The 16,926-nt window shown below is 31.3% G+C and overlaps 1 protein-coding gene across 1 annotated transcript in view; it reads left to right on the top strand.

The window, feature by feature from the left end:
- The window catches only part of Elk (Eag-like K[+] channel), an 88,622-nt gene that overhangs the window by 59,795 nt on the left and 11,901 nt on the right, over nucleotides 1-16,926 (top strand). The window contains exon 4 of the mRNA XM_077434958.1: nucleotides 7,511-7,695. Within this exon, the coding sequence (XP_077291084.1) occupies nucleotides 7,511-7,695 (185 nt within the window). The remainder of the gene's footprint in view (nucleotides 1-7,510; nucleotides 7,696-16,926) is intronic.

Below are 16,926 nucleotides of genomic sequence, written 5' to 3'. Positions count from 1 at the left end.
TTATCCAATGTACAAATACATCAAAATTGGACGTGAAATATCACGTCTTGTCAAACTCCCGAATTTAATTTCATTTTCCTATTCGAAACACAGCCGTTAAAACTTAAATTAAATTCGTTCAATTCGACGTTCGTCACCAGAAATTTATTCGGCGATCTTTTGAGATAATCTACTAGCTTTTTCCAGACAAATCATTTTTCTTTTTTGATTAAATAAATTTATACTCGAGAATTTAAAAATTGTAAATTGGGCGTCTCGAGAAATTGTGGACAATGTGAAAATTACGGAAAGAGGAGGAGTTACTACGGCTGCTTTGTTTCCAAGATGAATGTATTTGGGTATGTATATATGTACATTTTCTTACTATATATGTACTAAGCACTGTACATACATAAAAGGCAAATTGGGGGGCGTTTTGTTTGTTATTGTTTTCTGTGAAAACAGACGTTGTCGAACGAAAGCTGGTGTTCTACAATGTAAACATTGATTTGGAATAAAAATTAAATGAAATTAGGGATTTTTTTTGAATTTCACCTATAAACGATTTGTTTTACAAATGTTCTCGTTTTACAATTTCATGGCATAAATATAATATATTAATTTCGAAAACGAATGAGTGATTTTCAGCGTAGGTTAAAATTTAAAGTTAAAAAATATATAAATATTTATCATTCTATAATGAAGTCTGGAAAATTTTGTACGTCCTTCAAATAATGTGTGATTTAAAATTATCAATAACTGACGCTCAAATAAACAGTTTATACACTTATATATGTTTGTATGTAAGTTTCCGCTTATATTTACACTTCACATATATTATATATATGTACATACATAAAGTAAAAATCAGATTTTCAGTTAAAAAAAATACATATATAGAGTCAATTATACATTTTTCAATACATAATTTTCAGTGACATCTACGGTTAGTTTTTAAAATCTTTTTTAAAATACATATGAAAATTGTATATTTATTTATTTATTTATTTAATAGTTTTGGACCATTGTAGCATTACAGGAAGAACCTAATGCGCCACAATGGCCTACATTTGAAAAAGATATAAAAACATGATATAAAAACAAGTAAACTGTAAATAAAGGAAGAAAGCAAAAGCAGAAAATATGGTAAAATAAAATAATAAAAAAAAAGTAACAAAAGGAAAATAATACATCATTCAGAGAGAAAAAAAATATAACAAAAGTGTAAAAATTAAAAATAAAATCCATAAATCCATTCTTTGTTTACACTGAGCAAAATTAAAATAGTATATAAAAATGTACAAAGGAGAAAGAAAAAGTAAAACAAAATAAAACAAAATATGAATAAAAAATAAAATCACAGCGAGGCCCAAATGGAAGAGAGTAGATTAAGATTCCACTCATTCATCACATTCAAATTAAGAAAGTAATGATGAGCGCAGGTTACCAGATAAATATGTTAAGATAATATCCGACAATCTACGCTCCCCAAGGTGGAAAATATCACATTCAGGGACAGCAGCAACGATTTCATTGAGAAGTCGAATAGCTCTTGGAATAGGAGCCATTCGAAAAAGAACTGTGCGAGCAGCAGGTACAACCATCAAATGATGATGTCTACCACGCACATAATTATTAGGGACATAAAGTCCCAACTGTTCCAGCAACAACGGGCATGACGTATTACCACGCAATAGCTGGAGAACGAAACGAATTAACGAGAAGTTTATCCGAAGTTCAAGGGAATTATACCCAAGCATGCCCAAAAGGAAAGGAGTAGGATAGAGATATGGGTAGTACCCATACTCTTTCTTATAAAGAAAACGAAGAAATGCTTTTTGCACTTTTTCTATAATAAGAGAGTAGTTTGCTTCATGCGGATTCCACACAATTGCATTATACTCTAGCTTACTTCTAACAAGCGAGTTGAAAAGCAAGCGAGAAGACAAGGGGTTGGAGAATAATCTAGCATATCTCAAGAAAAATCCCAGTCGACGAAAGGAAACGTCAGCGATTGTCTTGATGTGGTTGTGAAAGGTGAATTGAGGATCAAAAGTGATACCCAAGTCGACCATTGATTCCACGCGCTTCAACAATACGGATCCAATGGAATATCCGTGACAATAGAGCGAATTCGCACTTCCATAACTCATAATGGCACATTTACTAGTATTCAGTTCAAGCCCTAAACTGGAACTGAACTCTAAAACAGCGTTAATATCAGCTTGAAGGAGAGAGGCTTGCCTCTCATCCTTAACAGCAAAGAATAGTTTAACGTCGTCAGCAAACAAGAGACATGAATCATTGCGTAGTACTTTAGGGAGGTTATTAATGACTATTGTAAATAGTAAAGGGCCTAAGGTGGACCCCTGAGTTACACCAGATCGCGTAAAAAATGAAGGAGATTCATAAATACCATATCTAACAAATTGCTTCCTATCATTAAGATAAGAAGCAAAGAGTTTAAGAAGACGTGGAGAAAAGCCCACTTCAGCTAATCTGATCATAAGAGCGTCATTGTTGACAAGATCAAATGCTTTTCGAAAGTCGAAGTAGGCTACATCAACTTGTTGTCCACGGTCAACTTTAGACATGGTATAATATGAAAAGCAGGCAAGATTAGTGGTAGTGGAACGACATGGTGAAAAACCATGCTGCTCATCACACAACAATCTTTTGAACTGCAAAAGAATCAAACGGTGAAGGATATTATCGAAAATTTTGGGAATAGCCGAGATGATAGCAATAGGTCTGTAATTTTCAACCTCATTTTTAGAGCCACTTTTATGAATGGGAATGACTCTAGATAATTTCCATTTTTCAGGATAATTACCAGAACCCAGAATAAGGTTAAAAATAAACTGAAGAGGCTCTAAGAGCGAATTACAGCATGCCTTTAATACGTCAGGGGGCACACCGTATGTATATGTATGTATATACCTATATATACATTGATAAAGTACGAATGGGACAAAAAAATAAATAAAAACATAGCCATTGATAAAGTACGAATGGGACATCTAGTTGCCGACGTTCTAGGAGGACATGGCACATGAAGAAGAAGAAGATGTATATATAAATTTAATGAACTTTACAAAATATCATATGTACATATACATACATACGTACGTACATAAAATAAATTAAATCTAAATTCTTAATTTATTTTATCCATTATATTATTACAAATTCAGATATATGTATTTGGGTAAATATCAATATTTTATTTTATTTGGTATATAAGATAAAAATTTTTACGTGATGAATATTGAAAGGAAAAATATTTACACTGTAAAATATAGTATAATAAATATACCTGATACTTTACGTTTAACGGCATTAATAAAAAAAATGTATTCATATATACATATGTACATATATATTTCAACTGAAATGTGTGTTCAAATTAATTGACGCCATAAAATAAATTTGAAATTCATATTCATATTTCGTATTAACAAAATCCTCACATCGTTTGTATAAACAAATATTTGATTATAAAATGAACTCGGTTCGGTTTTTTATATCACAGGGATCATATGACAATTTTGCAAATGGACGTATTTTCAAAAAAAAAAAGACCGGCTAAATTTATACATGTATAAATTGTACAAGTTGTATATATATATATATATATATATATATATATATATATATATATATATATATATATATATATATATATATATATATATATATATTATATACGCAATCATAAAAAAAGCATTGTATTAATGACGGTGAGCGATAAACTCCGAAATAATATTAAATTTATGCATATTATTTTTTATTCTACCCTTGGCAAAAGTGCCTTCGTCGAATGGAAATTAAATTCTTTCAGTAATAAAAATTGTAGGCGTCAAAATATTCATAATTCGAATATTCTTAATTAAATGTATAGAGGTGAAACAAAAAAGAAAAACAGGAAATAATTAAATCAATAGTCGCGTTTAAAAGATCGATTTATTTTTGCTTTATACATGAATTAAGTCATACATACATATATAGGTGATATGTTTACAAGATTGTATCTTCTCTGCACAATTTTTCGAACGTCAAACATTTCAAAAGTATAAACGTTTGTAATTTGAAAGCCGAACTACCCGATAACTTACACAAATCAAGTATAAAGGGGAGAAAATTCCATCCAAGCAGAAATTGCATTAGTGTAACTCCTCCTTTCACAAATGTCGACTTCGAGGAAAAGCCACAATAATTAATTTATTTTAAGTACAGAGTTCATTCATACACACACAAACATAAAAGCTTTAATCATTTTTTATTTGGTTTATTTTTATTTATTTAGTTTACTTACTCTGGGGATGGGATCAATACCGACGAACGTTTCAATCAAACCATGATACGTGCTTTTCAAAGCTTTTAACTTTATTTTACGCAGCCTTCCAATTTATAAATGCCTTTTATATTGTACATAGAAGGCTCTACATAGCTTAGACTGCTGACAAGATGCGAATTCAGATCGATCGTCTAAGCTTTTACGGTTGAAATATACCAATTTAATTTTAAACCTCACGAATTTTCATCTGCCAATTCAAATACTCAAAAGTTTAAAAGTTAACTGTAAATCAAAATTTGATCATATGATGTTTGAAGCTTTGAATCCCACTTCTGACACCAGTGATAAAGAACTGAAGATTTTTGTATATACATACATATATATATGTATGCACAAAGCATTTTACATAGTACATATACATATGTACTTTACTCACCAAACTAAAACTAACATTTTTATCCCGTACTAAATATGAAGAATTTTATTTTTAAGTGTACATACATATGTACGTTGGTTAGCGAAACCTCGTTCAATGAAGTTATACGTATTATACTGAATGATATGTATTCGTTATTTTGCCGCTAACTAGTAGAAATATGAAGGTGCAAGCAAATGTGCGAATATACTACACCATACGTCCATACGATTTAAGCCTAGCAGGAATTCTATTGCATATAGAGAAGGTTTCTGATTTCCCGAGCTTTTTCAAATCCCGGGACACGAAGTGGAGGTCGAGATCGTTTCCGAGATTCCCGGTATCCCGAGACATGTGATGTAATTTTTTTGTCCATTTTATTAATATAAAATTTATTTCATAAAAAATATTTAAAGAAAGTAAACAATATATTTATCAACTGTAATTATAAAAGTAAATTTATTTGAAATAGCTTCAATCCTAAAATATTTAACTGAGAATCCAAAAGTCGATTTCTTCATTTGGCATAAATATTTCCAGCAATGGAATAAAAGTATTTCGTTTTCGGTTGAAGCTAGTTTTGAAGTTGAAGTTGAAAAGATTTTTAGTTTTGAAAGTTGAAGGGATGAATAGATTTTTATCAATTATCTGTTTTTTTCCTGTCAAAATGTAGGTATATATGCACATTCATATGTATGTACATATTGGAGTTTCTGATTTCCCAGACTTTTTCAATTCGTGAGACACGGGACAGAACTCGGAATCGGGGCATTTGTATGTACATATGACGGGCCACGGGATATAAAAAAAATCAGTGAACTCCCGGGAATCGCTGTCTCAGGTCGACCCGGGCCTGAAATCCTAATGTAGAGCAGGGGTTTCCAGAAACCTTCGTTCGAAATTGCAAATTTTCAGAAACCTATTGTTTAATGTATGTATTCATAAATACATTTTCGTTTGCATGTAACGTGTTTTTCAATTACTGTTATTGAATCAATTTAAAAATATATAAATACAAGTTTTGTAGTACTTTGATCTTGAAAACAGCTTTCAATATTTCCATAAAGATCAAAAACAAAGTATACCAGACGAGAAACTCATTGAGATTCATCCGTAAAAGATCTTCACAAGAAATTAGGTTGAATAAATGTTTTTCATAATAGTATTTGTAGATTTTTTTGTAGAAAACCCGTTGTTAACGTAAGCCGTATAATATAAAAATGTTTGAATCTGTGCACTGTTGTACAACGAGTTTATAGAATAGAATACCTGTTGGCATTAAGTCGTGTAGTGTAGGATGCTAATCTGTTTGGACCTTGAAGGAATTATTATTTTTTTATTTATTTATTTAAAAGTTTTGGACCATTGTGGCATTACAGGAAGAACCTAATGCGCCACAATGGCCTAGATCAGTGCTTCCCAATTACTTTCATGTCACGACCCCCTAAATCTGAAAGAATTAATTCCCGGCCCCTAAAAAAATTTTTTTTCTAGTTAAAAGGTTTATTTGGGAGTAATTATTACAATTATAATACACATATTTATATTCAGCACAAAATTATAGGAACGTGCTTAAAAACTTCATCGCAAAGGATCTTCCAAAGTCTCCGTGGAAAGACATGACCTTTGCTTATTTTTTAATATAAGTAATGACGAAAATTCTGTTTCGTATAGGTACGTAGTCGCGAAAGGAATAAGAGTTACCAGGGCTTATTTTCCAATAGCAGGATATTCTTGCTGTCGCCATAACCAAAATTCTGAAATACTTTTTTAATTAAATTCCACTTCAAGCAAATTATCTAACCTAATATCGATCTACTCTTCTTGGGCTGTTCCACGTAATATGATCATATTTTAAGGACTTGGCAAATGGTGTTCTTATCCAATTGTTCCTTTCATCCTCATTCAAGTTTGGAAAATATTTCCTTAAATAAATATATACATTCCCTAAATATTTAATGTGGAAAAATATTCATAAATGAATATTTGTACTTTCTATGGAATATTTTCGCGGCCCCCGCGAGAAATCCTACGCCCCCCCAGGGAATCGCGACCCCCAATTTGGGAAGCACTGGCCTAGATAATAAAACAAGAGGGGGAGAAAAACTAAAAATAAATAGATAGAACAAAAAGCAAAAGCAAAAAATAAGATAAAAAGAAAATACAAAAAAATAAAAGATAAAAAAAAAACATTTAAACCATAGTAAAGTAATAAAATAGCGGATAAATGAAAATTTAAATGAGTAATAAAATACAAAGAAGGGAATGTCTCGCAACTGCAGCATGTTCCGATAAATAAGAACAAGCTATATTATATGTACATATGAATAAGATGTGGGATCAAAATAATATTTGATCTGAATCGCAAATAAGCTTAAATGTATGAAGTGTTTCTGTACTTAAAATAAATCATTTACGCCTATATTCCTTTGAAATCCTCGAGTATTATGTACATATACACGAGTGCTATCCACGGAAACGGTTTCTTATGAATTTGCTAACCGACGATAATTTCATTATTTGCCTGGGTTTATAAGTAATGGAGTATTAAGTATGGAGCTCGCCTTCTGGTAACGGATTGAACGCTAGTCAAATATTACATTGTATAAGCTGTGTTCTTCCTTCGTCAACAACTCCTTTCAACATTCACACACCCACACATGCATTCTCTCACATACACAATACTCATGTTGATTCTAAGTGTTGAAAAGTAGTCTGGCTCACTACTAGCTGTGGTGTTGTGGTTGTTTCTCTGGCAGGGCCCGTGAGACCGTCGGCCGGGGTTGTGACTCTAGCTTTATCTCCCTTTGTCCCTGCAGCGGCGTTACTGGGCGCCCGCTTCCGAGCTGACTCTACTTCCCTCCTTGCAGACCAAAATGGTGGGCTTGATCCAGAAGCGCCTTCGCCAGCTAATATGGGTAGGCGTCGCTCAAGGGCAGTGCTCTACCAATTGTCAGGACACTACAAACCGGACAAGATGAAGACCAAGCTCAAGCTGAACAACGTAAGTAACCGTCGAACGAAAATCGAAAATCACTCGCTGTGGTTGCACCCAGAGTTTTTATGCAGACAAAAGGAGTCTATATGTACATATAGTCGGTATTAATTAAGATCAGTTAGATCGAAAAATTTTTTTATTCTTTTAATTTGCAAAAGTAAGCTTATTTTGCATATTTAGAACTATTTCTAATTATCAAATCTTGATTTTCAGTTTTTTTTTTTAATTTATATTTTACCACGATGACATACATATGTATATGGTATTAAACTTGTACATATATAAATTTTAAATTATATTCAAATGGTGGTGAGAAATAGGTAGGATGGTTTTTGCCAATTTGATGAGGAGCTGTTTCATCGATGAAATCAGCAAATCGTTACATGGAAATGATTGCAAATTATTTGTGAGTCATACTTATCTGGATGCAAATTCAGAGTCGCCCATGAGGAGACATATTCTGACTTCTTTGCAGCCACAGCAGGAGTACCGCAGGAAAGCATGATAGGACCTGATATACTATACTGCCAACATCCCAACAATCAAAGAGACTTTAATTGGAACATTTTCCGATGACACAGTCATTATTTCGTCGATCGAGTCGTAAGCGGAGGCGGTTGAATGCTTGCAGTGTGCACTAGACAAAATCAACAAATGGACCAAGGACTGAAAGATAAAACTGAACGAGCTCAAATCAATTCAAGTCACATTTACCCTGTTACGAAATGATATCAACCTTCAGACTTCCATCAACGGAGTAAAATTCAAGCCACAAGCTAATTCAGATAAATATTTGGGACGAAAAAAGAGGCAGATACACCTCTTTTTTACATTTTCTTCACTTCATTGACTATGAATATTCGTTCTAAATTATCTCATCCTATGTTCGCTACATACATATCTAAAAAAACTGCAAAATCACCATAGTTAAAAAACCACTCTTCTGTTCGTAGTTTCTTAAAATATTAGAATCTGCATTGCTTAATTATGCAAGTTTTACTACATACATATGTACAACTAAAATGAAAAACTTTCAAGATGAAAACCTTTTCAATTCAAGTCTTGTTATTGTTTTTAACTCAAAACATTTCTACATAGATTGAAATTAATATGTAGAAATATATCCCCAATTCTGTATCAAAATGTAGTCAAATTGTTCAATCAGCTCAAGTTTAATTTCAAATGAGCTACTCGTTAGAAAAGAGCACTCTAATGCGATTCGATGTGTACGTGCTTGGTTGCATTGCCATCGATTTTAAATTTAAAACGTTTGCAATGCACTTTCGTAATGCAGACGCTGAGCTGAACGTACTCCAACAAGATGAATCCCCCAGATGCAGTGCCATCGACATGCGCTCAGACGTGTTTGCTGAAACAGTTTCAGCGTCAGGTCAATATTGGTAAAGTTTTTTCAGATACCTGCTCTCTACAACCAATACCGATTCATGGCAGTAGATTCTACGGGATTTGTATTTGATGTTGGTAAATAGGTTTTATCGGTGTACATACATACATACTATAGGTTACATGATACATATATCTGCGTTCGCAAACTTCCGCAACTGTTTGATCGAACGGATCTGCTAGATTTGTAAAGGTCTTTCACCTCAGATACAGTGCAAATTAGTTAGCTTGAATCTATTTTGAAAGACCTGAGCTCGTTATATCAAGCGTAATATAAATAATATAATCACTCACATTGCAGTGGTATAGCATTTGATTGTGTACTGAAATGAGTAGATCATGGTCAATTGGAATCATTGATCATTGTATCGTACATTCGATTTAAGAGTGTATACAAAGTTACTCCGTTCATATCTGTATTGTTATTATATTTTAATGAACTCGATTTAATATATGATCGAGGCTTTTTCGAATGCTATGTAATTCATTGATAATACATCCGAATCGCAATTTTATCTAAAACTGAAACTATCTGGTGTCCTACCTTGGATATATTAATTTACTGTCACTCTTTTCTTTCTTTCAAAAGTTAATTAGAAACTACAAGAAAGTATGTTTCTGTAGAAACTCCGTAATTGCAAACGGCAAAAACTTTGATCTTAAAAATGAAAGGCAATGCTAGAAATCTAGTATTCTAAGGAAAAAGTTAGTTTAATTAAAACTTAGTGTTCGATAATTCTCTATATGCGGCTTATAATATTACTATATAAATTTTAGTAATATTTAAGTTTAAAGAGATAAATATAGTCAAATAAATGCTTAAACCATTTCATTATAATATATCCAGTAGCGGATCGTGGTTTGAAATCATAGGAATTCTGCTTAAGATTGGCGTCCAATAAAAACATCATGGTTTAAGATTGGACATGGATACGATTAGAAGAGTGCAGGAAGTTTGTCAGACTTATTGACGAACTAACAAAATCACGTACTGAGTGCGTCTGTATTTTCAATAGATATATATACATATTATTAATCTATTGTCGCATGCTTTGAGCTCAATAATGATTTCATCAAACAGTGGATTTAACATTATTATCAAATTAAATCGTTGCTAGATCAAATTGTGTCATCAAATTGTTTTATATAATACCCACACTATAAAAAGGAGACGCAATAAAAATTTTATATTATATTTATAGATACATATTTTAGCTCAAAACGGATGCTGAAGAGGATTCTCTCCATAGTACTCGTAAAACCTACATATGTACAAATGTAGATGTGATTGGTATAGGGGTTCCAAAAAACCGCCCGAAAGAAAAATCCGGCTTTCAGTTTTTTTACAAATAAAAAGCCGGTTAGCCGGCTTTCACCGGATTTAGAAAATTAAGATTTTTTTTTACTTTAAAATTTTTATATCGAAAAAAATGCAAATATGTATTATATTATGCAAAAAAATAGTTTTTTATAAATTAAATTGAGTTATAAACATTATGAACTTTCATAAGATCATGATTATATATTATTATTACAAATATTACAAATAATACAATTTGTATTATATGTATTTCACAGCCGTAAATTGGCAGATCCAAAATACGAACAAATAATTAAATGTTTTAAATAAGCTACTATCAAGAATATATTATTAAAAAAATAATTTATAACCTCGCAGAAAAACTAAAATTGTGGAATCGTGAATAGATAAAGAGCTGCTGAGATTCGCTCTGATGTGCGCTCAACATTGATATATTTCGTAAAGTTGTTTTTACGCATCTGTTTTAGTTTAAAAATCCAAAAGCTTTAAAAACCGTTACAATTTCGGAAACAAATTCATTAAAAATGGCATATCACAAAATTTTAAAAATCATAATAAAAGTAGGTATGTGGCCTCAATATTTAAAAGGCTTCCAATTTCTTCGAAGAAAAAACAATATTATATTCCGGAAATTCTCATGCGAGTATACGACTACTTTTTTGTTGTTGTCAAGTTAAAGGTTTTGCAATAATAATGCTTTCTATACCTGAAGTTGGGTAGGTCATTGAAACTAAATACTTTCAATAATATTTTATTGGTTTATGACCTGGTCTTCGTCCATTACTAAATCTCAAAGAAACCGCTAAGCTTTTTTTTGTTGTTCAAAGAAATATACGCCTAAGAGAAGTTCAGATATATGTATGTACACGTTTATTTTGATCTTTCATAGAAATTTGAAATTCATAATTGTTAATTTTGAGGAAAAAAACATGAATTAAAGAAAACTTTCAAAAGCCTTGATAAAAAGGTTGATCGAGCCAAAAAGCCGGTTTTCAGCTTTTTGAAAAATGGTGAAAAAGCCGGCTTTTCGGTTTCGGTTTAATCCGGCTTGGAAGCCCTAGATTGGCAGAAATAAATGAGATGCATTTGTGAAAGGCTAGAACATTTATATATATATATATATATATATATATATATATATATATATATATATATATATATATATATATATATATATATATATATATATATATATATATATATATATATATATATATATAAATACATATATGTACATACATATAATATGTTCCGGTAGAATTAAAGATTTTTACTGCAGAAGCCTTATTAAAATGACGGAGGAACATATGTACATATTTTATTTATTTTATTTTAAAAAATCAATACCACAGAGACTTGACAGGTTGCCCCAAAGCGTCAATGTGATTTTAATACAAATAATAAAAATCATAAAAATTACAAAAAAAACATCATAAAAAAAATAATAAAAATCATAAATAAAAAAAAAAACATAAGAAAATAATAAAAATCATAAATAAAAAAAAACATCATAAAAAAATAATAAAAATCAAGTAAAAAATATGTACACAAAATAAAAACAAAGAAATAAGATTGAAAAATTTATATCGTGCTATTTAGGATGTGTTCCACCAACTCAACATAACTGGCATCGAATAGGTCCAAGTATTGTGCCAGTAAGTTAAGGAGTCGAACAGCTCTCGAGAGGGGGGAGTTCATGAGCACGTTTGATTTAGCCCTAATTGGTAAAAATATATCATGTTTTCTTAAAACTCTACGATTTTCCGGGGCCCAGAATTTTAGTTTCTCCAGGATAGTGGGATTGTGAATCTCTCCTCTAAGTAATTTTACGAAATGTTTCCCAAGAAATAAATCTCTTCTCTTTGCCAGGGAGTTGAAACCCAAAGATCCCAAGACAAAGGCACTAGGGAACAGATATGGATAAAATCCAAATGTCTTCAGATATAAAAATCTAAGGAATTTCCTTTGGACTCGTTCCAACATTAGAGAGTAACGAAGTTGATAGGGAGACCATATAATGGAGCCAAACTCGAGCACACTGCGAACTAATGTACAATATAAGAGACGAATGGCAGTGAGCCCTAGTTCAGACGAATTACGGATTACGAATCCAAGGATTTTTGTTGCCCTATCACAGATATTCTCAATGTGAATGTTGAAACTCCAACTATTTTCGAAGACTATTCCCAGATCAGATATAAATAATTCTCTCTGAAGAAGAGAATCATGAAATTTATACGGATATTTAATAGGAGAACGAGAACGAGAGTAAGAAATGACCCGACACTTTAGGATATTGAAGGGAAGTTTATTAACATTAGCCCATTCATAAATAGAATTCAAATCCTCTTGCAAATAAAGAGCGTCAGGTAAATCAATTATTCTCTTATAGATTTTTAAGTCATCCGCATATAATAAAAATTTAGAATGGTGAATAGAAGATTGAATATCGTTGATAAATATTAGGAATAATAAAGGGCCAAGATTTGATCCTTGGGGAATCCCAGAAGTGGCAACATACTCATAAGAAAAGCAACTCCCAAACTTAACGAATTGACGTCGATCCTGTAAATAAGAAATAAAAAGACCAACAAGATTATAAGTAAATCCAATAAAACTTAATTTACTAACCAAAATTTTATGATCAACTTTATCAAACGCCTTCTCAAAATCAGTATATATTACATCCATTTGATTATTACAATCCAAAGTGCTGGTTATGTCATTAGAGAAACATAACAAGTTGGTAATAGCTGATCTGGCCGGACGAAAGCCATGCTGCTGATCAATGAGCATACTTTGAAAGTGATTAAAAATGTATCTGTGTAATATTACCTCAAACATTTTGGCTGGCGCTGACAAGATAGTTATTGGTCAGTAGTTCCTTACACAAGATTTATCGTCCTTCTTATGAATAGGAGTTACTTTAGAGCATTTCCATAAATTGGGGAATGAAGAGTTCCTTAGAATTAAATTAAAAATGAATTTTAAAGGTTCTAAGAGACTAACCTCACATCCTTTTAGGATGTAATTAGGGATGGAGTCAGGACCGGAAGAATAAATATTTTTTAACTTTAGAAAGCCATATTTCAGATCGGAAGAGTCAAGATGATTAATCGCTAAAGTGGGGAAAGTAAATTCCGAGTCATTGGTAGGTTCCATGGAATCAGTAGGATTATTGAAAACTGATTTAAAAAAGTCGGCAAATCCATTAGCAATGTTTTGATCACCCTCTAACAATCCAGAATCATTGTACATAATGGTCGACTTTACACGATTTACACGTTTAGAATTGATGAAGTTCCAGAATTTCTTAGGGTTTTTAACTATGGAACTTTCACAATCAGCTACATAAACATTATATGCATTATTAATTAATTTCTTAATTTCCGTACGTAAAATACGGAAATTATTTAAGATAAGAGGATTGCTCGATATGAGCAATTATATTTAAAAGTGGCAGAAGTCCAATTTTCAATTCCAAAAACACTATTTCTGTTTGACTTAATTCACAAATTGTTATCACTTATTTTAATTCGATATGTCCAGAAACTCAATAAATCAGAATAAACGTATTACGGGTCACCAGTATTTTTAAATATTGTTATACGCAAAACATTATATTGAATGTTTTGCGAGATATTTCTATAAATGAATAAAGTGGATTTGTGCAACTTTCAATTATAATGGCTCATGGTTGATATTAAACTTTTATACATAGCACATATATACATACATATGTACGTATGTATGATGATCAAAGAAAATGAAATATTTATATTCATATTATAAGTACATATATGGATAGACAGAACAAGGTTGTGTCAACATGACTATAATTTTGGCTTGTGAGACGTGCAAAAAAATTTTTCAACATCAATCACCCTATTTGTCTCATTTTTCTACTTCTACTGCCCCCTCCACCCGGCATCATATCGTGTCCTCACAAAAATTGGATATATTAATTTATTCTTATCCTACTCAACACCGCTCGTAAACTTTAGTCACTTTGAGCGTTAATGAAACGTCACTTTTGGCCAAACCCTATCGCTTTGTCGTAGGTTTATTTAACTCGGGTGCGATGGATAGATACATTTACCAGGACCTTTTGTGAGGGGGCGATCCTTTGAAACCGAAGGCTTATCGACGTTGGGATTTAATTAACGTTCGAGAAGAGTAGGATTCGTGTCAAACGCGCCGTTAAAAATTGCTGTAAAAATCGCGAAATGCTCAGTACCTATTCAATTAAGCGAGACAATGGGGCGTACAATAGATCGAAAATCATCGCCGCTACCAAAGGTTTCCATTGTGGCCGAAAAAGGCTTACGAACATTGACTGACCCGAGACGGCAGACTCAATGAAAATACTAAATTGTTCATACACAAACTATTGTCTTTAGTTTAAGTGCTAACAGTCAAAAAGTACTTATCTTCAAATAAACTACATATCTTCATATCGCATTAATCTTTTGAGATGTCAAAAGGCCAAGAATTTAAATGGAAAATCTTATCGAAATGCATCGAAACGTTGCTATAATTCCCGTTTCCACTAATATTAAAAATAAATTGTGCCTGAACAAGCTAGTTCTTTTGTATACACTATAACTGGCCAGATTGGTTCGTGAAGGAACAAACTACATAATATGCTCTTGAACGAATTAAAACTTGGACTGTAATATACATGTGTATGTACAATATAAATATATTTTATAATCTGGATACATAATATCAAAACTAATAACAATAACACAATTGAAAGCAGTTAAGTATAGATTTTCCTATGATGGTCATTTAAAAAAATAAAGAATGTTTGCTAAAACGCTTTTTTTATAAATTGATGCCAACATTCTTACCCCTTATGTGTTGTTGTCTTGTTCAATATTTTAATTAATAATGAAGAATGAAAAAAAAAAAAAATTTCAAGATCTTTTTTTCGTCGTATTGAATGTCACCAGTTTTAATTGAAAAGTTTGTAATATAGTAGGTGTAGTACAGATATAAATCATGCTAATTATCGAACTGACTAACTATTTGACTATGCTGTGGCTTATATTATTTGTTAATATTATATAAAATATGCGGAGAATATCGAGTAATAATTTCAATGGTATTCTTTGAAATTCAATAAATGTATTTTGCCATAGACTTAAATCTCCTTTCTCATCAAAAATGAAAGGGAACTCAGTATATAATATTATCCATATCTGGGGGTATACATATCACGTCAAGATTCGTAAGTATGTACATTTCATTCATAAGCATAGATTTTACTGACCTATATGTATATTAATACATATTGAAATTGCATAATAATCTAAATTTGATCTCTCAAACAGGGTTTGCGTTTCACTTATTACATTTCGTCGAAATACGCGGTTATTATAATTGTTTTGCGAACGAGGGTCACCCTAAAAGCTTGGAGGCATACTTGCGTAATATTATAATGGAAATATTTACGCAATACATATACATATATTTGAAATATGACGTAGGTTCTGAGTATAACATCTACAATAATAAAATAACTTCAGAATTGCGTAAATACGTTACATTGCCATCCCTCGCAGGCATAGAACATATGCAAAATACACATATGAATTATACATATGTATGTAGATATAGGGCTTCCAAGCTGGTTTTAACCGAAACCGAAAAGCCGGCATTTTGACCATATTTCAAAAAACCGAAAACCGGCGTTTTTGGCGCGATCAACCGGATTTTTAAGGTTTTATTTAATTAATGTTTTTTCCTAAAAACTGATAATTATGAATTTCAAATTTCTATGAAAGATCAAAATAAATGTGTATATCTAAACTCTCTTAAGTAATAGGCGTATATTTCATTGAACAACAAAAAAAGGTACAGCACTTAGCGGTTTCTTTGAGATATGGACGAAGACCAGGTCATAAACCAATAAAATATTATTGAAAGTCCGGGTATAAAAGTATAGAAAACATAATTAGCGCGAAACCTTGTACAAAAATAAAAGTAGAAAAATGCATGGGAATTTCCGGAATATAATTGATTTTTCTTCGAAGGAATTAGAAGACCTTTAAGTTTTGAGGCCACATACCTATTATGGTTTTAAAATGTTTGTGATATGCTGTTTCTAATGAATTTGTTTCCGAAATTTGCAACGGTTTTGGATTTTTAAGCTAAAACAGATGCGTAAAATCTAAGTAAAATCTCAGCATTGTTAAATTAAGTAAAATCATTTTTAAATTAAGTTCAAGTAAAATCTCAGCATTGTTCTTAATAGCTATTTACGATTTCACAAGTATAGTTTTTGTGCGAGGTAACACATTATTTTTTTAATAATATATTATTAATAGTAGCTTATTTAAATCATTTAATTATTTTGCGTATTTAGGATCTGCGATTTTACGGCTGTGATATATAATACAAATTGTATTATTTGTGATAATAATATATAATAATGATTTTATGAAAGTTCATAATGTTTATAACTCAATTTAATTTATAAAAAACTAATTTTTTGCATAATATAATAT

This window comes from Arctopsyche grandis, chromosome 7 (assembly GCF_051622035.1).
Source record: "Arctopsyche grandis isolate Sample6627 chromosome 7, ASM5162203v2, whole genome shotgun sequence".
NCBI classification, from domain to species: domain Eukaryota; kingdom Metazoa; phylum Arthropoda; class Insecta; order Trichoptera; family Hydropsychidae; genus Arctopsyche; species Arctopsyche grandis.
The sequence above is the reverse complement of the archived record's forward strand: the minus strand, read 5'-3'. Positions and strand labels throughout refer to the sequence as shown.